This window comes from Falco biarmicus, chromosome 5 (genome assembly GCF_023638135.1).
Source record: "Falco biarmicus isolate bFalBia1 chromosome 5, bFalBia1.pri, whole genome shotgun sequence".
In the NCBI taxonomy this organism is placed as follows: domain Eukaryota; kingdom Metazoa; phylum Chordata; class Aves; order Falconiformes; family Falconidae; genus Falco; species Falco biarmicus.
Window position 1 is genome coordinate 20,949,061 of NC_079292.1, and position 25,206 is coordinate 20,974,266.

Below are 25,206 nucleotides of genomic sequence, written 5' to 3' on the forward strand. Positions count from 1 at the left end.
TGAAACATACACCTTTACTCTGACCAGGAAACTATCACAGGCATAATGCCAGCACAGATCCAAGGTTTCTATTTCTCTCTTCACAGAGCCAATTTCCCGGAGTCATGTTGCAGGACAGGCAGGTATTGGAATCCTAAAATGAATTTTAATCAGGATATTGAGCAAATAGCCAAAGGAAAGGACATAAATTCATCCATAGTGGTAAAAGAATCTCTATCTCAAAGTTACTAAGGCAGATTTTCCTCTAAAATGATGTAAATCTGAAATGATTCTATTGGTTTCGACAGAATTACCCCCAGTTTGTACCTTTAGGTCACGATGCAGTTTATTAAGGAAGTGCACAGAAATGTGCACATCTTTTCCCATAAAATTAGACAACAATATTTTTTTTAGCCCAGTAGTGAGGCTTTACAGCCAAGCTTACATGGCTAACATTAGGATTGAGATTACTGTTCACATGAGCAAAGACCAACTTCTCCATCACGTAACTCAGCAACAAACTTCTCTAGGAGGCACAGGGTGCAGGTGGGATGCTCAGGGACTGTCAGTGTAAGCCTAAGTCAGTGCTGCTGCAGACTCTTTCTCCTTGTGCTTTCTCTTTACTCTGGTCCTGGTGCTTATCTGCTCCATGACTGAAACTGGCTGAACAGTAGCCTAGCAATAAATAAGACAAAAAGAGAAGGGAAAAAAAAAGGGGGTTAGGTTTTAGCCAGTGCCTCAGGAAATCTGCCATGGAACTGTTATTTATGACTGATATTTTAGCACTTCCTAGATACCACTGTCCTCCCACCCTTAGCACCGAGTAAATGTGAGATGGCATCAGCCCGTGCCGCAGAGTTCACATGGCTTAAACCTAATAAAAACGAGCACGCTAGGGTTCTAATTCACCCTTTGCCATTTAATTTGGCTAACACCCAGCCGGGGCCAGGCACGGCTCCGCTGGCCGCCCCTCAGCCCCACGGATGCCAGCACACCCAGCCCCTCGCGCCATTCCCAGCCTGCAGGGGTCCAGGGGCCAGGCCCAGCCGCGGGCACCGGGCCGGGGCGGCTGCCCCGGCGGAGCAGGGCGGGGAGCCCCGCCGGGGAGGCCCGGGCCGGCCGAGCTGCAGCCCACGGCCAGCGAGGGGCTGGGGGCGGGGGGGCGAAGCTCTGGGGATCGGCAGCCCCCGGGAGGCGCAGGAGCGGGGCAGGGTGACGTGGGTTGAGCGGCGGCAACGTCCCCTCCCGTTCGTGTGCCGACGGCCGCCACGCACCGCAGGCCGCAGACCACCCGCCCCCCCCTGGCCACGGCCGAGCCCGCCATGACACCCCACCGCGGGCCGCTCTGCGCGCCCGGAGCCGTCTCGATGGTGGGGGCGGCGGGTGCGGTACCTCCGGGCCGCCGGGGGGCGCGGCGCGGCGGGGCGGGGCCGCGGCGGGGCGGGCCGGGGCCGGGCGGAGCGGGCGCTGCCATGGACGCGCTGTGCCGGGCCGAGCCCCGGCCCCGCCGGCCCGCCGCCGCCTCCCCGCTGCCCTGGGCCCGCTTCTCCGCCTGGCTCGACTGTGTCTGCGTGGTCACCTTCGACCTGGAGCTGGGCCAGGCCATGGAGGTGCGGCCAGGGCCGGGGGGCCTGAGCGCAGGCAGGGCCGGGGTGTGTGGGGCGGGCCTGGGCCCGGGCAGGGCCGGGAGCTGCGGGGAAGGGGCGGCAGGCAGCGGGTGGGGGAGGGGAGGGGAGGGGAGGGGAGGGGGCGGGGCTGGGCTGGCGGGGGTGAGGGGGGCTGTGTGGGGCAGGCGGCGTCTGGGCGAAGGTGTGGGTGTGAGGGGCTGGGGGCAATGGCGGCTGGGGGCGGGCGGGGCGGAGCGGAAGGGCCCTGTGCCTGGGGAAGCAGGGCAGAACGGGGCGGGGGGGGGGGGGGCTGCCGGGCTGTCTCCCGGGATAAGGCTGTGGTGGCGGGGGGGAGGCGGTGTGTGGAGTGGGCAGGGGGCTCGGGGGGCCGGGCAGCACCTGGCTGTGCAAGGCCGGGAGGAGCCAGGGCAGCCCAAGGTGCTGCTGTCTGTGTGCAGGGGCCGGGGGGCTGGGGAGGGGGGGCTGAGGTGAGCAGAGGGGTGCAGGACTGCCGAGGGGGAGGGGGCGGTGGGGGAAGGGCTGTAGAAAGTCAGCCCGTGAAAGGGCTGGTGTTAGGGAGCGGGGGGTAGGGGTGAACCTCGCTCAGAAATACAGGTCTGGGGTGTGGGGTCAGCAGGCGCTGAGGGGGGGTTGAGGTGGACATCGTAGGACAGTGATAGGAAAGGAGTTGGGAGATGGGTGGCGAGAGGGGGAGCAATGGGGCGAGGAGGGGGTGCAGTGGAGTGGGGTGCTGAGGCGACTCTGTCACCCTGAGGACCTGTGGTGTCAGAGGTTTCCCAGGAGGTCTGATATACCTGTGGGGGTCATTGAGGGGCCAGAGAGGATGAATTGGGAGTGAAGAGGCTGGAACAGTTTTTCCTTATTCCCTTATTGCCTCTGAAAGAGGATTTGAAGGGAGTTAGAGCCTAAGGCTTGTAAGGTGGCTGAAGGCAAGAGCTGGTTGGTGTTCTAAGAAAATGCTACATAAGGAGGAGGGGTAGGTCTGTATTATTCTGAACCTAAGGCATTGTCTCAAATTTCTTGATATTTGTTGTGTGATTGTGGGAAGTACTCCTCACTTTGCCTTTGTATAAGGAGGTTAACACTGTTTTTCAGAGGATCCGGACTAAATTTTTAAAGTCATGCTGAAGCTTCTGAAAGGAATGTAAAGCAGTAGAGATCAAGTTAGCCAATTGCTCCTTTGTTTTCTTAAATGCTCGACTATGTTTCTTTTCATGAAGCCTGAAAATAAATAAAATCAAGCTGCTGTAGACCTAAGTTTCACATGCTCTATAGTCTTTCCTGCAAAACCAGACCTGATATACCCCAAAAGGGTATGAATACTGGGATAATAATTAGCATTTACAATTTAATTCTTCATAGGTGTGTTTTAAAATATAGCTACAAAGATGCTCTCTTACTGGTTTTATTACCTGCCTAGCATTATAAGGAGGCGACTTTGTGATTGAGGTATGCAGTAATATGGTTTGTTAATCCCTGGAGAGGTATTTTTCTTCTTTTTCTTCCTTTCCTCTGTTTTCCTCCTTTGCCTGCAGAAGTATTGATGGGGAAATGTTTCTCATTTGGCATAAATGACCGAGAAGGCTGGGAACATCTCAGCATCTGGCCTGAGCAATGATGCAACCCCACCTTCACTTTTCCTTTGGTTGTGCGTTGTGGATTTCTATCTCCGAGTAAAGGGTTTGGGCAAGGAATTGGGTCTGCGTTGGGTGAGATGCCCAGGAAGAAAGCCAGGCAGAGGAGAAGCTGTGTAATAAACATCCCATGTTCCGTTCTGGGTGGGGTTGGAAAATTAAAAAGCCTAAGCTGTTAGCGTCTTATGGGGGGATTCCAGGTAAAATTATTTTTAAATGTTGAAAAAGTGTAAATGTCACTATTGTCAGTAGTCAAATGGTGTCATCATCTTCCTGCTTATTTCCTATTTCCATCTGTTGCCTTAGTTTTTTTAGATTGGGTCAAGATCCTGCGGCTTGTCTCCAAGCAGGCAGATGTCTGCAGCTGAGAAGAGGGAGTTTTATGATTCGGGCTCTTGACTGCAAGTTTCTGGGTTGAAAAAATGCGTCTATGGCACCCAGCCCTGTGGGACTTCAGTCCTGGCTGAGTTTGTACGGGAAGTTTGCTGTAGACATTACCAGATCAGTGTAGCTGACTGAGATTAGATCTTGACAGAGTGCTCTGTGGTTTTGTGGATGAATGTATATCCCTCTAAAGAGTGATTTAATCACAGAGGCTGTTCACAAACCAGAGGATTATACAGAGTGACAGGCTACAAATACTTAAAATAACTTGTGCTACCTCACATGCTCACAGCAAAGTGAGTTAGGAGGAGGAGTAACCTCCCGTTCTGGAGGTTGCACCATACTTCTACATGATCTCTGTAAATCAGTGTGTGAAGATGCAGACATACCAAGCGTAGTCCAACCTTAGGGTGTCCCCTGCAGTTCCACTTTAGAAGCGGGCCTGTCTCAGTCACGGTTTCTGTACTGAGACCTTGTCATTCTTTCCTGAAGATTACTTCTTCCTGAGTATAGGATTCTTTCCAGAGTAAACATCTCTTTTCTTCCCTTGCTGCCCAAATCTACTTGGAAGCTGCATTGTTGAAGCCTGATTAGTGCGTGTTGTCTGTCTGTGCTTCAATAACACTGAGTAGAAAGGTAAAATTACCCTGGAGTGGGGTAGGCTCTGTGGATACAACTTCACAGCCAAGAGCTTGTTCAAGGTCTGCTTGGGTTTCTGAATATTGTATGACTTCTGTTCTGTGAAGTCATCTCGTGGTGTAGATATATCATTGGCCTGAAATTCAGTGAGTCCCACTCTGCAGCTGTTTAAATACACAGTAGAAAAGGTGTTACAAAGGAAAACACAGGTTAATGTAGAAGTTAGGTATAATTACTGTTTCTGCCTCATCCACCAATTTACATGTCTTCAAATAGTCAACTACAGATGGCAGAAACACCAGGGAGAGAGGAAGACACGTTTCTGAGAGGATCCTCTCTGGCTAGCAGTCTGTGTCCCACCGGAGCAGCCCTCCCCACCAGCTGCTTGCCATCCAACCCTGCAAGGGCTCTGACTTCTCTGGTGCTGCTGTCATAGAAACGCTGAAAATTCATCCCTGTGGTTCTGAAATATCCCTTTTCACAATGGCAGTGGCTCCTCCCTCCCCAAGCTTTCCCAATCACGGGCACTTTGTGAAGCTGGGTTACTTCAGAGTCACCAGAAGTCATTTTCTGGGATGTTCTCTGTGTTGCTATGACAGCAGCAGAGCACTTGGCACCCTTGCTGGTATCAACAGCAAAGCTTTAGTGCAAGGATCTGTTTTCAACAACATGTGTCGCCTCCATGCTTGTTAATCCACTATTGATGGGAGAGAGCATTACATCATAAGCTATGACATAATTTGAGCCCTTTTGGACTACTTCTGAGATATACAGAGACTTTTATAAATAAAAAGTTCTTTTTGTTTGCTGTCTTTTTGCTTTTGAAAAGTTCTTGTGGCTAGGATTCGTACTATTTCAGAGTGTGTTTTTAATCTTGTAAACATTTGGAGATTTCCCCCCACCCCACACATAGAAATACGTCAGACAACATGTTATGCTGAAAGGGAGGCAAAGACATAGAAGATAAGGCCTATTTTTCAGAAACATAATGTCTGAATTTTTGGGTCCATCAGCGCTTCTACGCTCAGTGAGAAGCATCTGAGTATGGTTCACCCCCGCCTGCCCCCCAAATGCTGAGCACACATCTCCAAGTGAAACATATGCTTAGTGTATCTTAAACTTGGACCCACAAAGGAGCTAGGAGCCATCAGGATCCATTTCTGGTCTGATTTGCTTGCAGAATGACCCCCCCCAGAAAAGGCAGCAGGAGAATTAGAAGTCTGTCTTGACTCTTGAACTTAAGTTTAGATCATCAGATCTGAGCTTGCTGCGATGCTATTGCAGAAAGCACGATGATGTGAGATTCCTGAGCTTCTTGATGATTCAGCATCAGATGTCTAGGTCTCTGTTCCTGGTCTGTCCATTGTTACATGGGAATTAACAAAATAAATGTTTGTATGATCATTAAATTAGTCATAACCACAATAATTTATTCAGTCACCTAATGCAAAAATACAGCAAGCAGAGAAGTGTTTCTTCTCCTGTGGTGTAGTTGTAATGCATCCCTTCATGCTTCAGTGTCTAAAAAGCCTTCATTCTCTAGTTGTGCCTTCATGTGCTGCCTCGTCGCTGTAGCTTGCATGTGATAATTTTGCTCCTGTATTTTTGTAGCTTTCATCTTTCAGAGACGCTTTAACCAAAGGCTAATCAGTGTAATTTTTAATTGTTAATTTGGCTCACTCTCTGAAGTTGATTAGATGACCTTGCCAAGGAATCAGTGGGGAATTGTTAGAGCGAAGCGAGCGAGCTCAGTGAACTTCCAGCACTCTGGCATGGTGCCACCCTTGCTTTTTATAGACTTGTAAGAAGAGTTGAGCACTGAAGAGAGCTCCTGATTTGAGTACCAGATGACTCGCACACTGACCTGAAGCAGAGTTACTGCCTGGGAGCTGCAGAAGTCTGACGAGCAGATCTCCATTTTTCAATTCATTCAGTGCTAGTTTCTTTCTCCTCTGCTTATTTAAAGCCACCAGCAATTTCTGCATTTCCCGATCAGTAAGTGCTGTAAACACTGTATAGGTTACCTCTGCAGATTTGTAAGTACTTTGGTTTCTGTCCTTTGCCCAGTGACATGTGAAACTCATTCTTGCCATAGTTGTGTCATTTCTCACTTCTCAGTGCGATTGTTTCTGTAGTGGACCTTGCTTGCAGTGCTGCCCTCAGCCCTGACCTGAGAAGTCTTGAGTTCTCTTTTATTGGGTTACAGTAAATGCAGAAACAGTGTTATCAGCATTTACATAGTTCAGCTGCAAAGCTAGAGTCTTTAACTAGATGCTTTAAAATTCCTGTCGATCTCCCTTATCTGAAATGCTTGATGATAAATTGGGTGTAAGGCAATTCAGCTGTCACTGGTATGCTGACAAAGCATGAATCTTCCAGCCTATGCCAGACCCACCTTTTTCTGTACACAATAAGCCTTGGCTTGTCTTTCTGACAACAGATCTCAAATCAGGGAGGCTAAAACACAGCTCTGAATCCCCACAAACTCCTGCTGCCCATGTTCTTTTTGGTTACTGTGAACAGCATCTCTAGCCAACCAGGCACTCAGGGGTGTTAAGTAACCGTTTTCACTGTGGAGGCTAGGATATACACCCAAGTCTGTGTCTAACACCAGACTTCCTATTGTTTACTGTACGTAGGATATATTGTTTTCTAATCTCTTCGTACGGCTAGAACCATTGTCCACTCTTGGTTATTACTGCCTCCTTTCCTCTGCCCTTGAGGATGGTGATCTTCCCCTGCCTGTATCTTGGCAGAATGCTACTGCAAAGGTTGTTTCCCCAGCCACGACTGTTAACACTCTCTGTGCCATTCTTCAGTGGTTCTTTCCAGACCTCACCCCATCTGTGCATAACTTCATTTTTAAAGCCATTCTTAGTCTGTCTTTACTGTCTTGCCTTCTCATTTCATTGCTGTGAAGTCTGTTTCTACCTCCCAGCAGCTCAAGATGCCAGCCTTCCTCACTCCTTCGGAATATTTAGTGGGTTTAGTGAACTGTAAGGGGTTTTTTTTAGCAAGATTTAAAAAATGAAGATAAAAAGTGACCCTCTTCCAAATGACAACTAGTAATACACAACAAAGTTCAAAACTTTCTCTATAGGACATTATTCTGGACAATTTTAAAACTTGTATTTAGGTGCAAAATTGAGTATTAATGGTTTCCAGACTTGGAGCTTGGAGAGTTAAGTATATGTTAACGTAATTTCAAGCAGCATTGGAATAGTCCTCTCCTGCCTGCTTTAGAGAAAACAGATGTTTGCACATCAGGAATGTGTACGGAGAAGTTAGCAGCAGGGTGGTGGGGCTGTTTGTTTCCCGAGCTGTCAACTCTCAAGTTAAAATCTAAGTAAAACATAAGTCATTTGGACTGTCTCGCAATCTGCTAGAATAAATAGATTCTGTGACAGGCTCAGTGCAGTGGCCTGTTGGGAGTCAGTTTGTAAATGGGTGGATTTACCTTCTTGTAGGACATGCTACTTCAGGAAAAATAAGGCACTTAACTGTATGGAAGCAATGTTTATAGATCTATGTAGAAGATGGGGGAACAGAGTGGTTGACGTACTGGCTCTTGCCTCTTTTGCAGTTGGTGTATCCGTATGACTTTAGGCTAACGGAGAAAGAGGTAATAACTATTTTATATTTTTTCCCTCTGGTTTTAAAGATATTGAGTAGCAGTGATGGAGGTTTTCTTATTGCGTGTTTTTGTTTGTTACAGAAAACTAGTATCTGCTACTTGTCGTTTCCAGACTCCTACTCAGGTAGGTAGCATCTGTTGGCCTTGCATGCAGCCTGCAGGATGGTTTGCTGCTGTTATGAAAGGAACGGGTGCATGATGGAAAGAGTGAGTCATCACCTCTAATGCAGCAGAGACTGATGGGCTGTATCTTCTAGAATGGTGACATCAAGGAGCACCCAGCCCTTAGCTCTGAACAGAGAGGCTTCTTGTCATTTTGATTGCTCTCTCCATCTAGAATCTGTGATCTAGTGGGTGACCGGACAATTTCTTGGTAAGCTTGCACACTCATGGTTCCCTTGTGCCAATAAAATATAAAAAATAGTCATGAAGGATGAGTTCCCTGAGATTTGCAGTTGTTGACTGTCAGCATTTCTGCGTTTGTGAGTGAAGTGCTCAGGGAAGAGAAATATATGGGCAGAGGATGCTTTCACAGAAGAAGTATTCCCAAAGTTTGTATTTATAAATCAGAAAGGTGGCAGTAAGAAATAAGCATGTTAATTCATCCTGCTACCTGTTTCTTTAAGAAAATTCCTGACTATTAGTTTCCTACAGCTTTGTCCAGTTCAGGTTTAAATGTTTTTAAGGATATACTTTCACTGGTTTTTCAGAGCTTAGTGAATACTCAGGCTAAATGTCCCTTTTATTGAAGTAAGTTATTTACTAATAGTAATATCTTCATAACACCCCCACCCCACCCACCCACCCACACAATCTTTACTCTTCTTTGGAGCATGGCACCTGCGTGCAGTGGGAAGGGAGTATGTCCTCTCACCAGTAAGTAGCACCTTACTTGGTTTAGCCTTGGGTTTTGTTCAGTGAGCTTAGCGTGTTTAACTTTCCTTACAACTGACCTCTTTGTACATACTCAGCCCTACTCCTGCCCATCCTAAACAAATGATGAAAACTGAGGACTTCGTGCTGTTTCTTTTTTCTGCTATACAAAGTATGCTTGGGCAGGGTGAGGAGTATAGTTGCTAGAACTGTTGTGCAGGGGGTTGTCGTTTAAATCTGTGTTTGTATGGTCTTGGATTAAGGCCATTTGCAGGTTTTTCAGTAGAGTGGATAAGAAGTGGTGGCTGCAGCTACTCAGGATTGATAATACTGGCCAATGTCTGTAAGTTTCCCAGCAACCCTGGCAAGGTTTAGCTTAATGGTATCAGTTCTTGCGTGTTCCTCCTGTCTTGTACTGACTTTTGTGGGTTTATGCTGTTACTCTGCATTCTCAGTTTTGGAGTTCCTTGTAAGTCAGCATCCCTGTTTATGTCAGCGTTGCAGATTTAAGCAATTTCCAGCTTTCTCTGTACTGAAACTTCTTCCTGAGCATTTGTGATCTTTATCTCAGGTGGTCTGGGAGATACTCAATTTAGCTTCCGCCTTCGTCAGTCTGGGGGACAGAGGACCACTCATTACGAGGATGATGGCGAGTACAATAGAGAAGCACCCTTAACACTGCAGGTCAGTTGCATTTCAGTGCACTACTTACACCTGCTAAGCAAAGAGTAGTGTTAATGGGTTAAAAGCCAAATATACTTTTGAGTTGTTTTCTGTGTATTAAATACTCATTTTCTCTGGCTGTGGGAATAGTCAGAAAAGGAGAAAGCTTTTAGCACAGGGACTTACTTCCATGTTAACACTCATAGAGGGCTTTGCTGAGAATCCGAGCTACTCTGAGAGATAGAACTGAATCAGGGCGTACCCAGATTAAAGCAGTGGTCATGTCTAGCTACAGCAAAAAGACAAATGATGGCACATAGGTGAGATCCAACAGAGTGCACAGCTACCTGTGCACGTTTCCATGAGGCAAGATAAGAATATCCTTGTCAGTGGTAAATTAACCGTTTACCTCTTTTTGTTGAGTGATGGCAGTTCTTTTCATTTGTTGCAGGATTTACGTATATAAAACCAGCCACAGTAATTGGCATGCCACAAATCCACAGTTTGGTTTGCTATGTGCGGGCTGGTTTAACCTTACCCAAGCACTAATACCAGGAGTGTCCATTAGTTGTGTTTTTTCTGTCAGTGAACTGTCCATTTCATGCAGAGAAAGGATGTGCTCAGCACTGTTGCCTCTTTTAATGGAGCAGATGGCCGTCAGATCAACTTGTCCTCTTCTGCTTTCTCCTTTGAGATGATGCTTCCTGTGCATGTGCCTTTTTAACACTTCTGCAATCTTTTTGTGATATGCAATCCAGAAATGGGTTGCTGGTCTGAGAGGGAGTAGGAGGATTTCTTTTCCTGAGTTCTGATCTAGAGATTTTTCCAGCTTGCATATATCTTTACTGCTTTGTAGCAATCGGGCACTGCCTCACAGATTCACCTAGCTTTGAAGAAGTAAAGGAAGCAAAACTGCCAAAGTGCTGGATTCTGTTGTGGAAAATTAACCACAGAATCATAGAATGGTTTGGAAGTGACCTTAAAGACCATGTAGTTCCACCCCCCTGCCATGGACAGGGACACCTTCCACTAGACCAGGTTGCTTCAAGCCCTGTCCAGCCTGGCCTTGAACACTTCCGGGGATGGAGCAGCCACAGCTTCTCTGGGCAGCCTGTGCCAGCGTCTCACCACACTCACAGTAAAAGAGTTTCTTCCTTAGATCTAATATAAATCTACCCTCTTTTAGCTTAAAACCATTCCCCCTTGTCCTATCACTACAGGCCCTTGTAAAAAGTCCCTCTGCAGCTTTCCTGTTGGCCTTTTTAGGTACCGGAAGGCTGCTCTAAGGTCTCCCTGGAGCCTTCTTTCCTCCAGGCTGAACAGCCCCAGCTCTACCAGCCTGTCTGCCTAGGAGAGGTGCTCCAGCCCTCTGATCAGTCTCTGTGGCCTCCTCTGGACTTGCTCCAACAGCTCCATGTCCTTCTTACGTTTGGAGGCCCCGGAGCTGGACACAGTACTGCAGGTGGGGTCTCATGAGAGTGGAGTAGAGAAGGAGAATCCCCTCCTCAGCCTGCTGGCTGCACTTCTTTTGGTGCAGCCCAGGACAGTATAATATTTGGGAAAAGAAAAATGCCTTAAACTACGCGACTTCAAAAAATGATATTAAGTATGGTCTTTGCGTTTGGCACTGATGACTGTCCTTCCTCCTTGATGTCTATGGGAACTTAGAAGGCATAGCATGTTTGAAATGATTGCTGGGGATTTGTATTAAATCTGTTTGTTTTCATGGGTGCTACGAAGGAAGCTGTGTGCTTCATCCTGAGCAAAGTTTGACTGGTACTGCTTTAAATGCCTGACTAAAGCGGAGTGCAGCGGGTATAGTAGGGTACATTTCCTCCTCTCAGAAGATGATGTATTCCTTCCTCAACAATACGTTATCCTTCAGTTGGCAAAGAAAACTGACAGTCAGAGCGCATCAGCAGCAGCAAGGGGTGCCAGGATGAGCTTAGTGGGTTGGCTTAGCTGGTTGTGTTAATGGAAACCTCCTTGATTAACCCTTTAAATGATGGCCCTAAAGGTGCTGCAGAAAGGGGCTGATGAAAGGTGCTACGTGGAGGCTGTAATTTTTTGTGAATTTAGTTGTTTGTATCTCCTCTCTACCCATTTGGTAAACTCTTCCAGATAGCTGAGCATGGATAACTTTGGTAAATAGCAGGGTATGCTGTAATTGTATCATAGCAGGAGTGAGGTATGTTGTTTGGTCAGTGGCTGAGGGAGTTTGGTGATAGCAGTAATCAGTTTCTAAATAACAGCATTGTTGGTCTCTGTTGCAGCGGGAGTCAGCTCATTACTTTGGTTATGTATACTTCAGGCAAGTCAAGGACAGCTCGATGAAGAGAGGTTATTTTCAGAAGGTGAGTACTGAAACCAGATAGCTTGCTACTCTCAACTGGTACATAGCTGTAAAAAGGCACCTATCCATAGCTGTAAAATAGCACACTTCCTACGTGACACCCACAGTGTTTCTGCAGGAAACAGCAAAGGTCGTGGGGAACAGGAATATGTGGAAAGTGTAATTCCAAACAAACCTGGAATGGGTTGCCATGGTGCGTTAATCACATGAGCAGTGACCTGCTGTCTGAATCATGAGATCTGGAAGTACTCGAACATTTGCTTCAGTACCTACTCTAGTGTCACAGATAGTGAGAGGATATACTTTGTTATTGCAGTCTGTGCTAGTTATAGCTTAACCCTACTCTCATTATTGCTTTAATTTTTCTTCTTCCTAGTAGCCATCTGGGAATGGATTTCCTGCTGAGCTGATTGCTTCTAACTAGCAGCAGCGACACTGCTGGTACCTCACCAACCTTGTCTCTTACCCTGAATTCCTTTGACACAGACACTGCAAAAAATAATATAAACTGCATGTTTATTTCAGCATAAATATGCAGAGTGCTTTGTATTATTCAGACAGATAGTTATGATCACTGCCTGAAAGAGTGGAATTTCAGTCATCTTCTAGAGAAGGAAAATATTTTACTTTGACCTTAAGATCCATTTTTCTCCATAGATCCATGGAATTACTCTTTCAGTAGTGTTTTTTTCACATCAAAAGATCAAAATGCCATCTTCTCAAACAAATGACCTTTGAAAACCTGTCCTTCAGGTATCAGATATCAGGACTGAATTGGAAAATTTGTAAAAAATAGTGATATATTTCACAAAGAAGCATTAGAAAGAAGCCAAAACAACAACAAAAAGCATTGCTGGAAACAAATCAGCATTATTTCAAGTTACTTGGTTCTTCCCCAGAATTCCTTTATTTTGCTTATCTACCTAATTTCAATTTCAGCGATCTGCTTCTTTGCACTTCGCTGTGTGAAACAGCTGTTTTGTTAGCTTTGAACCTACCAGCAATTATTGTTATTTTTCCTCCAGTTGATCTTTTGCTAGGTCGCAATCTCATCCCTCTTAATTGCCGTGGCTCCCTGGTAGAAGCTGCCAGCTGTGCTTATTCATTAAACAAAAAAACCCTTGCCTGTGTGGATACCTAGGGTCTCCCAAAGCCTGAAGGCTTTACGACTAGGTAGCTAGCAAGAATTCCATCGGTAAAAGTGCTGCTTTTGAGCTCTTTCATGTTTTTGGTGTTGGTTTTTAAGTGTACTCTCAAGTAAGCAATATAAGCATATGCTGTGCTAGAAATTATCATGTCAGGGGGACTCTGACTCCTAAATGTGCCTTTTTTCAGTCTTTGGTGCTGGTGTCATGCCTTCCGTATGTGAACTTGTTCCAGTCACTGCTGCAACTCATCGCTCCAGAATACTTTGACAAGCTGGAGCCATGCCTGGAGGCAGGTAAGCAGTCAGATATAGGAGGGAGGGTTTGCATACTGAAATCTTTTAAGAGGTTTTATCAGGAGGTTCCTGAAAGACAGTTTAAATGTTCCAGATTAGTTCATTCTGGAACAAATTCCAACAGGGAAAAACTTTCATCCAAGTGGTTGGCTTGTCAAAATTATAAACAGCTGTAAAGGATGCATTAATGGGAAATGTCTGACAACCTTAATAGATGATGCTGTCAGTTTTGCATGCAATGTATTCCCTGAGAGAGGAAAAAACCTGCTAATGCTACATCTCTGTCTAGGTCTTTATGGCACTGTTCAAGTTAATCATGATTTATCAACAGTATAGTGCTGCTGGGCCTGCACTGGGAACAGTGCAGTTACAAACAGTGTTTGTTTGTAACTAGCCAGGGGGCACATGAGCTATGAATGAGTGATAATTACACTGACAGAACTCATAGGACCAGCTGAATTACCTGTATTGACCTTCAGATTAAACTTTTTCCTTTACCTGTGTCCCTGCAGTGTGCAATGAGATTGATCAGTGGCCACCTCCTGTGCCAGGACAAACTCTGAATCTTCCAGTGATGGGAGTTGTCATTCAGGTACTTGTCACTGGTGATCTGTGCTCAGCAGCAGGCTGAAGCAAACTGGGAAGGGAAACGTATTCCCATTTCTTCTAGGTGTTAAAATTGCTCTTTACTCTAGGTTCTTTCCCTTTAGTCCTAACCTCTGTGCAATTAGAATTGGTAATTAAGAAAACTTTCTCATGTGGATGGTTGTCAAGGAAGAAAGCAAAGTGTGTGTGCATGCTGATTCCATCTCCCTGGATAATATGTCTGTTCTTAATTGTAATCTAGGTGCGAATCCCGTCAAGGGTGGATAAGCCAGGATCAAGCCCAGTGAAGCAGTTCAATCAAGAGGTGAGATGAAGTGTGGCATGACACAAGCCAGTGATGAGCAGAATCTAGACTAAGGAAGGAGGGTGGAGAAGAACTGAAACTCTTTCAGCCTTAATCCTGTTTGAAACCACTTTGGCCCGGTATTAACGTGGTTTCAGATACCCATCTGGTTCAAACTGCATGCTCTCATGCCTGTGTCTTTCAAAACAGAGCTCGCTGCACAGAATTTGTGTGCTTCGAGTTATGTATGTGCATTGTTCTCACAGTTTTTGTTCACCATGCCTTTCCTGGGAATTCATGCATAGGTAGGTCTCTACGAGACGCTGCCTTGGTCTTCTGCGTTGTTTTGCAGCATTTGCTGTCCGAGCATCTTTACTGCTTTGATTTAGCTTGGGTTTTGATTCTTGTTCATTTCATCTTTTCCCTTTTTCTCTCCTTTGAATAATGTTGTTATCTTTCACAACTTTTGGTATCCATGTTACTAAACCTTATTGTCTCTATCTCTATCTTAAGTTCTGTATTCTGCCAGAGGAGACTCTGGAAAATAAAGGAGCAGACATGGGAAGTCTTTCACATCTTGAAAAGAAGAGGTTCTTGATTATCGTATAGGAAAGGAAATTTATCTGGACCTTGAATGCTCAATCCAGATCTGTTTGTGGCTCATACCTCTAAGCATTAACTTTGTTCTCTTCTTTTGTGCATATTGTAGAGGGAGCTACTTTGTGATTGATGTGGTCAGTTTAGATGGCGTTTCAGTCAGGATGCTTTCATTTACTAACAGGTTTGGGTTTGTTTCGTTTTTTTCCCCTCATTTAGAATCTGTTACCAGCCCCACTGGTTCTCCCCAGTATTCACGAACTGGATCTTTTCAGGTGAGAGTCACCATCCTTGCAACCCTCGCCCCTCCATCTGCTTTCCCCTCTCCCTGCTCAGAGTATCTTATAAATCATAGGGATAATGAAGAATCAAAAATCACTGCTTTGCATTGTCATTTAGAATGCTGGACTTGCAAAGCTTGTGCAGTGTTTAAACCTGTGTGCGCTGCCCTTAACACAACCTGCTGTATCCTGGTTAGAAGAGGGTTTCTTTTCTTGACCTTAGCTGGTGATCAGCTTAAGCTCTGAAGCATACGCATTGTGTGTCTGAAGCAAACTTTTCAGCATTATAGGTGCTATTCTAATAGACATACATCTGCTGTAATCCATGTGCGTTTTACTTTGCTCTCAGTATGCCTTTTCACCTAAGCAATATGATCAGCAGGTTGCTTTACATTGTTTAAAGCATTTCCTTTAAACATGTATAAAATGGATGAGCAAGAGCATGTGCAAAGACATGTGGCATTCTGTTGTGGAATTCTAAAAATCAATCCTAGATTTCAAATTCCCAGATGGAAATGCATCTGGGTAGGCTTGTATGCAATAACTGTGCCTGATCTTTTCTGAACTGCGTTTCTAACCTCAGCGTATCATTCTTCCTTTCACTAACAGGTGTTTCCAGCCAGTGCTAATTCATATCCAGATGTTGTGGGAGCTGATGTTACTAGGAGAGCCAATTGTTGTAATGGCACCATCCCCTACAGTTTCTTCAGAAATGGTTCTGGCACTTACCAGGTAATGCCTGCAAATTCTGAGATACAGGTAACTGTAGTAATGAATTCTGGCAGCTTTTCTCTTTCAGATCCCCTCTTCTGCCAAATCAGTGGTGTTAGATTTAGTTTGCCTATGAAAGCATGTAAGACAAATAGCATAGCAAAAGAGTCATGCTCATATTCCACCAATGGTAGAGAAGAGTAAAAGTGAATCTCCCGTGTTGGGAGACTTGATGGCTCATATCCCTGAGGAACTTTGTCTCTTTGGCTTTGAACTCTGCTTTAGGAAAAAAAAAAGCCTGGAGCTCCTCCAAAGTGTCACCTCTGGCAGGACGAAACCACTGCTCTGGGATATAAACCTGATGTAAACACACATTCCTCCTTTGTGCAGTTTATATGGCAGCTATTCTATCTATTGTTACAGTTGCCTTGCTCCTCTGAGGTACTGTTGTGACTACCGCCCCTATTTTACTATCCATGACAGTGAATTTAAAGAGTATACGACCAGGACACAAGCTCCGTAAGTAGCCAGTAGACCCTTGCTATCCACTTGCCACTGCCTGTGTGAAGGAAACCCCGAGGTTAGCATTGTTCTGCTTTTTTCCCCCTCTTTCTAGGCCAAACATTGTTGTGGGAGTCACAAACCCTTTCTTTATCAAAACTCTCCAGCACTGGCCACACATTCTTCGAGTTGGGGAGCTCAGAATGTCAGGTAAGGGTGGAATCAAAGTCCTGTTGGGCTGGTAGACCGTGTTAGAGGCTAGTAGTGAGCTGACAGTCAGTTGCAGTGCTAGCTGTCATTCTATGCATCTTCATTCCTGTGAGAGCTGAGAAACCAAAGGGAAGTCTAGACTCAAACTGAGTTGGTGTGCAGTATGAGTGCAAACAGTGGTGAAGACAAATCGTTGAGAGGATAACTTGCTGTGTTTTTCTGAAGCATTAAGAAAAGAAGTCCTTCCTGGGCAGGAAAGAGAACATTGCAGAGAGAAGAGAGAGGTGGAGAAAGAGACTCTGATTATTATCTATAAAGCCAGGAAAGTCTCTAGGTTGAGGAGTTAATTTTATTGCAGTGCCTCCTTAACACACTCCTATTCCAAAATTTTAGCTGAAAAGTTAGCAGATGAGAAGGCTTATGTGAGGGTGGAGGTAAGGGAGGATATGATTTCAGATGTGCAAGTGTAGTACTGGATGTTCTTGAGTGTGAAGTCTCTCATGTGCGTCCTGTGGCTGTGAGGGTAGATTCAGAGCCTGAACTAGTCACTTCATGTCTTTTTATAGGAGACCTGCCCAAGCAAGTTAAGGTGAAGAAGCTAGCTAAACTAAAAACTCTAGACACAAAACCAGGTAAGTCCTTTTGTCAGACATAATTTCCTTTTGTTTACCCTTCCACATGGGAGTTCTGCAGGCATGCAAACATTGCATACATTATTCTTTGCATCTCAACAAATTGACATTTTTGTGTTATCATCTTACATTTGATCTGCTACACAGTAGTGGCATCCCCCATCTAATACAGAAAAACTATACATCTTTGTTTTGCAATTGAAAAAGCCAATACAAATTAATTGAACAAATTATTTTAGTCTTGGGAGAACAGCTTCTGATTTTGCTGGGTTTATTTTATGTACCGTACCTGCTTTTTAGACGTGATGGATGTCAAAAGAACTTGCTTACCTAGATACAGCTATCTGCCACTTAACTGTTCATCTCAGGCCTGGCCATAAGCTGACTCCATTAAGTTATATCACCATAAGCTTAGCATAAGAAAGTCTTTGAGGGAATTCAGTGTCCTTTAATCGTGCTGTGAGTACTGGCTGCATTAGCAATTTCATAATTTTTGTAATATTTTTTAAATAATATTTGTAATTACACACACACAGCTGCCAGGGTTTGTGCTAGGAATTTCAGTTCTGTTATCCCTGCACTATATAATAGTGCCTCCTGTAGATGTCTGGGCAAAAATTTGTTTCTCGGTTCTGTTTTTTTCCTGGTTTTGTTCTTTCTCAATCTAGGAATCTATACTTCTTATAAAACGTTCCTTCACAAAGACAAAACCCTGATAAAAAGATTACTAAAGGTAAGCACTTTCCACTCTATCCTACATCCTGTATGTCATTATGGGAAAACTGTTCTGACAGCTTGGTTTAAACAGACAAAGCTCTCCAAAAGGAGCAGTCTTTTTACAGCGTGTAATGATTTAGTCAAGTATAGTTGGACATGTTTATGATGCCAATTTTAAATTTTTCACTTGATATTATGGATTAAATGCTGGTGCTAATGATAACCTAAGTGAGAACAGTTGTTATTTAAAAAACCCACCAAACTCTGAAAAACCGGATTCTATGTAGTGAAATGTGAGTGATAAATTTAACTAGAGAGTGGAATATGTATTTTGGGCAGTACAGCTTCCCAGACTGTACTGGGCTGGTTGCTGATAGCTGCAGCATTTGCAAATTCTGCATCTATCTGCATGATAAGAGAACAGCACCTTTGTGAATGCACTGCTTGTGCTTGCAGGGGATTCAGCGGAAACGCCCGTCTGAAGTCCAGAGTGCGCTTTTGAGGCGTCACCTCCTGGAGCTCACTCAGAGCTTCATTATTCCCCTGGTGAGTTGAGCAGAGACTTGTCAGGGTGGTGTAAAGGGGAGGGGAGGTGAACTGGGGATGCCCAAGTGACAAGTCTGCCCTTGCCCTCTTTTATTCACCTGTACCCAGGCATCTGTAATAGATTCAGGGTGTGGCGCTCTAGAATGTTTTACTCCATGGAAAGGAAATAAATGGCTCTCGAACACAAATTTCAGTAATTAGGATAAAATTCTGCAGGTTGCACATGCAGCACACTGTATGTAAAGACAGAAAATTGTTTCCTGCAACGTAGTAGGTGTACTCTGTTACTTGACTGTAATGCCAACTATTCACTCTTTTCAACAGCTAGTCAAAGCAAATATATAGGGAAGGGATGGGAGCCCAACATATTCCTCTTCCCATCTAATGCTGGAATCAAACCCGTTGCCAGTGTGAAGCCCTCCCTTTTGGCTTTGGGAAGCTTTACTGTGGAGCTTAAGAGGCCTGTCCATGTGGTGATCACCACCTTAAGGCAGATTTTAGCAAATGCTTCCTTTCAGGGCCTTCCCTGCCTAGTCCCAGTAGAAAGCTGGTAGTACTTCTTTGTTGCCTGTCCCATTGCCCCAGTTTGGCTCTTCCACTTTCTTTTCTACGTCATCTCAGGAGGTAGTATGTGGGAAGACAGAGCATCTTCTCAGATTCTAGTCCCTCCTGCCAACTTCTTCCCGCCTGACCTTTTCTCGTATGGCATGCTTGGGATTCTTGCAGCAGAGTTTTGTGACCTAGCCCCTGGTGGGAAACAAGCTGGAACACTTAGGCTCATGTAACATGCAACTGTGAAGAAAAAAACCAGAGTATGAGGCTGTTGATTGGGCCTATGATGCATTGGAGCAGACTGTCAAATTTAGTGACCACACAAGAGGCTCCTTGATTGTTGTAATTTTTTTGATTATTTTTTTTGTTTTGTTTTTATTTCTTTTTAGGAGCATTATATTGCAAGTCTGATGCCTCTGCAGAGAGCCATTACTCCATGGAAGGTATGTTCAATTTTCCAGTTGCTTCTGCTTTCCTTTGACTGCGGGGATTGGGAATAGTTATGCCATATGCTGATCACATACTCTGATACTCTGTGTGAACTTCTCTCATTGAAGGGAGAAGGCTATTACTCCTTTTTTTAAAAAAAAAAAAAGTTGAAACAAACATTGAGACAGATGCTTCCTGTTTTGCAGTAAGCTCAACTATTGTGAATCTAATTTGAATTTTACTAGCAAGGCTGGTTAAGATGTCTGTGCATTTTTTGTTCTCATAGTTACAAAGTCTGCCTTGTGCAGCCTCTTCCATTGTAAAAAACAGACCTCATTTCCCCCCAGTTTCTTTTGGGTGCCATGTAATATGGTTTCTCTGTTGTGCAGAATCCTCCACAAATTCGTCCTTTCTGTCAGGAAGATTTCATGAAGACCCTCGAGCATGCTGGTCCCCAGCTTACCTGTGTCCTTAAGGGTGACTGGTTAGGCCTCTACAGGTAAGGTTTTGGTAGTTACTTGCTTTATCTCTTTAACAGCTGGTGCAAGTTACAATGAACATCGAATCCTGAATTAGAATTGGGAGCAAAAAGGGAATTTCAGGGCAAAGACTGGTCATCTGAAAAACTCATGCCTATGAAGAACTGATAAACTAATAATGGTCAGGAGGAGCAAATGCAGGGCAGAATAAATCCTGTGTTTTATGTAGTCTCTTAAGTAGATACAGTCAGGTTTAGAAGCTGTCAACTCTCCACCTTCAGGAATTTAAACTAAATCCTCTCTGCTGGAGAGGAAGGAGACTCATCTCTGACATCAGCTATGTCACTGTCCTCCAGGGAATCTTTCTTTTTGAAGTCACTGGTCCTGGGCAGATGGGGTATAAAGACTTGTTGGTCTTCGTCCAGTAGTGGTTGTATGTATTTGTACAGCATTCAGGACAACAGCCATTGCATTTTTACTGTGTGATGGCAATGCTGTTAGAACACAAAAGGGTGTCGTTTCTTCAGGGTAGAATTTAAGAGAGCATGCAGGAGAGTTTTTCCATAGTTTTCATAAAGGATAGTTAGTTATAAATGGGGTGGAGAACACTTATCACAATATGAGTAGGAAAAATCCAGAATTTCGATACCCAGTGGGAAGGAAAATGGGAGATATATGAATATGGAAAAGGGAAAAAATGCCAGAAAGAGAGCAGAATCATTAATCATGGATTATTAGTATGTTTTGTTGCTGTGATAAAGTTTGTACCATTTTGTGCTTTAATAGATTCAGCAGAAAACAAGCAGTTCCACTCCTTATGATGTGGTAGACAGATTTAATTTTGGTTATCTAATATTTTGAAAAATTGTAACAAAGAACAAACTGTTTCAATAAATTGGTTGTGGTTTGCAGGCAACTGATGTACATGCAGACGTTTACACATTCCAGGGTTCTCAACTGTGTGAGGTTTTGTGCCTATACTATTTCTTGTGTTCCTAAGTCAAACCCTGAATTAAAAATTAAATCTGTCTGTATCACAGTGGCATCTTGAGATCTTGGCTGGGTTTAGGACTCCACTGTGCTGTGGAGAGTGCATCAGCAAGAGTCCTTGAAGCTGCAAAAAGAAACTATACAAACATCAGCTGAGTTCTTCTGGAAGTGCTCTCTGCAGGTAGCCTGAGGAAGTAGCCTGAAGAGATACTAAGTGGGCCACTCTTAATAGAAGAAAATGCTGAAATGCAGCATCTGAGGTATTCCGCTGTTAATGAAAGAATTGCAGAGAATGTGCTGCTAAAGTGGCTGTTACTCAGCTCTATGTGGCATCTTAAGCTTTCTCATCTTTTTTTTTTCTCTGCTGACACAACCCTTCCAGTTAGTGGCTTTTCAATCCTGTTTTGAATTGGATCTAAAATTCTTACACTCTGAGATAAAAACAGGTATTGTGCTGCCCCCTGTTCATTTTCCTGCGTAGCTCAGTAAAAAAGTTTATTACTGTACTGCATTAGAGAGGTGTAAATTATACATCCTTTGATGTAGCCTAAATGATACCTTGTTTACGTAGGAGAAATGTAAATCACCAATTAGATGGGACTTAGTTCCATGCTAACAAATGATTGAAAGCTTTAAATATCAGGAAAGGAGAGGGAATTAAGCAAGATACTGCAGAGGAATGTGAATTTTTTTCCCATGTTGAACCATCCTAGTTAGCATAACTCCAAAGAAAAAGTGGTCCAAAATAAGGGTGCCGAAGGGCAGAGCATGGCACTTCTTGCATTGGCTGAGGCGTGATTTGATGTGAAGGAAGGTGAGAGCCTGGCAGGATCGCCCCTGTCTTTGGTGACAATCTGCTAAAGCTGCTCAGCTGTATCCTGTTAATGCCTGACAGAACAGAAGCCTCTGGAGTAGACAAGAAACGAAAAGAGCATATTAGCTCATGGTCCATCCCTCATCATACTGAATCAGAACGTCTTTTCCTCTCACATCTGTGTCTGCTGCAGTAGGAAGGGGACTCTGTGCAGAGGGAGCCAGCATGCTTCTCTGGATCCCCCTCTGTCCCCTCCTCAACATCACCTCTCTTTCTGCAGGCGTTTCTTCAAGTCTCCCAACTTTGATGGCTGGTACCGTCAGAGGCACAAGGAAATGACCCAGAAGCTGGAGGCCCTTCATTTAGAGGCAATCTGCGAAGCGGTATGTTCCAGCTGCAGGTATTAAAACCGATGCCAGGTGATACCTTGACAGGTGTGAAACCTGGGAGATGAGGGCACTGCTGCCTTGGACCCTTATTGATGCATCTGGATTCCACACTGATGGATGGGGGGCAGCGCTTTGTGCCCGTGGGAATCATAGTTCTGCCTCATGTCTGTCAGTGTACGGGAATAACAGCAAATGTGGGGAACAAGAACATGAGGAACTCTGCTCCCCTACTTTGTTAGCCAGTGCAGGTCCTGCTCTGGCTGCTTCTGTCAACTATTTTTCATTCATAAGGCCCTTCCCAAGCCAACGGTGCCGGACTGGAAGCGTCATCTGTTGCTGGCTTCCTTAATGCCTAATGAAAATAGGTAGGATTTTTAGTAGTGACTACTGGTACAACTTCTTAAATTGAGCAGCTCCTTCAGCTGCAGCGCTTGTCTCACTGTTCAGCAGTGCAGGTCCTGGAGCATGGTGTGGGGAATGCCAAAGCTGTCTCCTTTTTCAGTGGGGCTAACTCTGGCAAATAGATTTAAATTCTGAGGGCAGCACAAGATTCATGGCACTGACTGAAGGAGGGGAGTCCTGCACTGCCTGTGTATTGCTGCATCTTTCCTTGATTCTTCCTTTGCAGGCAAGAGCTTGATGCTGTCATGGTCAGAAAAGTGGGGAGAGCTCAGTCTTGCTCATTCAGGCTTAAGTTCTGCAAGAAGAGTTGTGAAAGAGGATGAGAAACCTCCTCCTCACTTTTATTTCAGGCTTTACTTAGGGGTATCGCTTTGATCAAAGCTTCTGTAAAGAAGAAATGTCCCTGAAGAAAACTTATTTTCTCTCTTTAGAACATTGTGGCCTGGATGAAGGACAAGTCTGAGGTGGAGATTGTAGACCTGGTGCTGAAACTTCGTGAGAAGCTGGTAAGTTTTCCTCCCTTCATCTTGCACTCATTCCTTTCTGTCTGTATCTCTGTAGCAGGGAGAGACCAGGGACATGGATCACACTTGTTGCTTAGAAAACTGTTCTCAGTCCCTGATTAATATTGGCAAATGGGGCAGTCATGAAACTTTAGTGTTTGTGTAGAAAATAAAAGTTCTGACTCTTTTCATTTCCCTGGGGCTCAGGTGACAGTGTCCTGCCTGTTGTCTCATGCACTGCACTGAAGAGACAACGTGACGTTTGCTCAGCCAAAGGCAAAGTGGAAGGAAAAACTGTGAAGCTATTTTAAAATTTCTCTCTCTCCCTGTAGGTAAGAGCCAGGTGCCAGCACCTCCCTGTGAAGGAGGAAACTCTGCAGCGGGTGGGCCTGTATATTGACACCATCATCGGCTCCTTGCCGGAGGATCTTCAGACCGTGCTGCACCACCACTGAGCACAGTGAAGAGACTGTTGGAGAAGGAAGGGCCCTCCCACCCTGCTCCAAGCTGTGGGCACCTGCAGTTGCATTTGGAAAGGAAACTTCTTCCCTGATGCAGCCAGCATGACCTGATCTGGACCTTGCTCACAGCTGTGTACGATTTTGAGGACGTGAGCATGTGGGTCAGAACTGTAGCAGAAACGGGGAACAGCATGCACTACTCTGTCTAGTCCTGCTTTGAGGAGCAGGAGTAAATGAGAAATTGCCCTGTGTGGCTGTTAGTAGGTCAGAAAGTGCCAGCCAGGCTTCCAGCAGCATGTGATAGGCTGTGCAAAACATTGCACATATATACACATCCACCTTTAGCGCTTGGGCTCTCAAAATTTCACCGCCATCATCCTGCCTGGAAGAGGCAGGACCAGTCCTGTCAGTGGTAGTTGTTTTCAGGACTGTTTCTGATGAGGGAGATGCTAGTCCCCCACATAAAAATTATATGAAAAAATTGTCCCTGCCCGTTCAGCAGCCTGACTCATGCCGGCAAGAGCTTCAGCTGTGATGGGAGTGGGAGGATGAATTGTTGGATGTGGAATGCTGTTGTTTTTTCCTCCTAGGCAGAGATGGAGAAGAAGGGGCTGGTGCATCTGCAAGGAACAGAGCTCTCCAGAGTTCACAGCAGGGTGCTGGCTGAATGGCAGTAGCTACTGGAGCTCCACAGAGAGGAGCTGGCCTCCAAATGTTATTTATTCTGATTGAAAAATCAAGTTTGTGTGCTCTAATAACGTACAAGGGAGCTGGAGCTCTGCCTTGGGCAATGACATATTTAATGTGGTCAGCCTGCTTGCCGATAACATTTTGGAGAATCTGATTTTTGCAACCTGTCAGCCTTGCCAAGTGGGGGCTCAGAGAGTGGCCCGTGCACGGGCTCCGCTGTGGGAGCTGCATGCTGGCCCTGTGCTGAGGCTAGTGAGGAGCAGTCGCTCCAGCTCTCACCACAACTGGTTCTTACCCAGCTTCCAGCTTGGTCATTCTGCTCCCATTCACCTCTTGGGAAAGACAGAGACTTGCATGTGCTCCTGAACTGATTGTGAGAAAGACTTGAGGCTCTGCTACTGGCTTTGGAGGCAGTTGCCCGATGCCTGAGAGCAGTCTTTCTGCCAGCTGCCTTGGAAATGGATTTACTGTAACCCCGGGGTTGATTGTTGCTACTGTAACTGCACTTCACCATCTGCCAGTCTGGCCAGGGCCTGAATGTTTGCCTAAAGAATGGGTTTTAGGCTGGCCCTGGCAGCCTGATGCACTTTTTTTCTGTAAGAAGCCCTGGACCTTTGCACATGCTAGGAGAGTTCAGCATTTCAGCCGAGACCTGCACCACGCTGTGGGCAGTACCCAGTGCTCTGGGTGGAAGCTGTGCTGTTTCACTCTGCCTGTTGCTGCACTGCCTCGCGGCTGGGGAGATGTCAGTGAGTCTTGGAGGTGGCTGAACCCTTTTTTCCTCCAGAGCCAGGCACAGACAGTGCAGGATCAGCAGAGGCTGCTCAGTTTCCCACCATCTCCAGCCTGGAAGTGGCCAAGCGAGGGGACACGGCCATACCTCCCTGTAGTAACAAATTCTGTACAATACTCCTTAGTGGCAGCCCTGCCTGTACAGTGTATATTCTGTATATAGAGTTTGTGTGTGTGTCCGTGCAATAGCTCTGCAGTGACTGTGGTGGACCGAAGCACTAATGTATAGTAGAAAATACTAGTTTAAAAAAAAATAAATTAAGCTATGTCTTGGTTTTAAGTCTTAGTAGATGAATTAATTTTAGGAATGGGGTTTCTCTGCAGAGGTGCTGTTGAGCTTGGTCATTCGTGGCCCTCGGTGTGGTGTTTCCTCAGTCTCCATTAGACATCTGG

At 45.2% G+C, this 25,206-nt stretch overlaps 1 protein-coding gene across 5 annotated transcripts; it reads left to right on the forward strand.

The window, feature by feature from the left end:
- The first annotated feature begins 1,413 nt into the window (after positions 1-1,413).
- Positions 1,414-25,086, forward strand: DENND6B (DENN domain containing 6B). Of its 5 annotated transcripts, XR_008822189.1 has the most exons (21): positions 1,414-1,589; positions 7,848-7,886; positions 7,980-8,022; positions 9,343-9,455; positions 11,708-11,788; positions 13,123-13,228; positions 13,741-13,820; positions 14,076-14,138; positions 14,934-14,989; positions 15,605-15,727; positions 16,130-16,225; positions 16,323-16,417; positions 16,984-17,049; positions 17,718-17,782; positions 18,223-18,312; positions 19,254-19,307; positions 19,683-19,792; positions 21,857-21,959; positions 22,257-22,330; positions 22,799-22,873; positions 23,203-23,341. XR_008822189.1 is itself a non-coding variant. In XM_056341041.1 (20 exons), the coding sequence occupies exons 1-20, from the start codon at positions 1,452-1,454 to the stop codon at positions 23,323-23,325; spliced, it is 1,719 nt and encodes a 572-aa protein (XP_056197016.1). In that variant the 5' UTR covers positions 1,414-1,451; the 3' UTR covers positions 23,326-25,086. The 5 variants fall into 5 exon arrangements, 2 of the variants coding, with proteins under 2 accessions (XP_056197016.1, XP_056197017.1); XR_008822190.1 differs by lacking the exon at positions 22,257-22,330 and having other exon boundaries at positions 21,857-21,976; XR_008822191.1 differs by lacking the exons at positions 22,257-22,330; positions 23,203-23,341 and adding an exon at positions 20,813-21,022 and having other exon boundaries at positions 22,799-22,816.
- Positions 25,087-25,206: the final 120 nt, after the last annotated feature.

Bases quoted from the DNA above. Each gene is read 5' to 3' on its own strand.
- DENND6B (XM_056341041.1), top strand. From the start codon at position 1,452: ATGGACGCGCTGTGCCGGGCCGAGCCCCGGCCCCGCCGGCCCGCCGCC. The intron at 13,821-14,075 runs GTACTTGTCACT...ATTGTAATCTAG, and splicing joins TGATGGGAGTTGTCATTCAG to GTGCGAATCCCGTCAAGGGT. The intron at 14,990-15,604 runs GTGAGAGTCACC...TTTCACTAACAG, and splicing joins CACGAACTGGATCTTTTCAG to GTGTTTCCAGCCAGTGCTAA.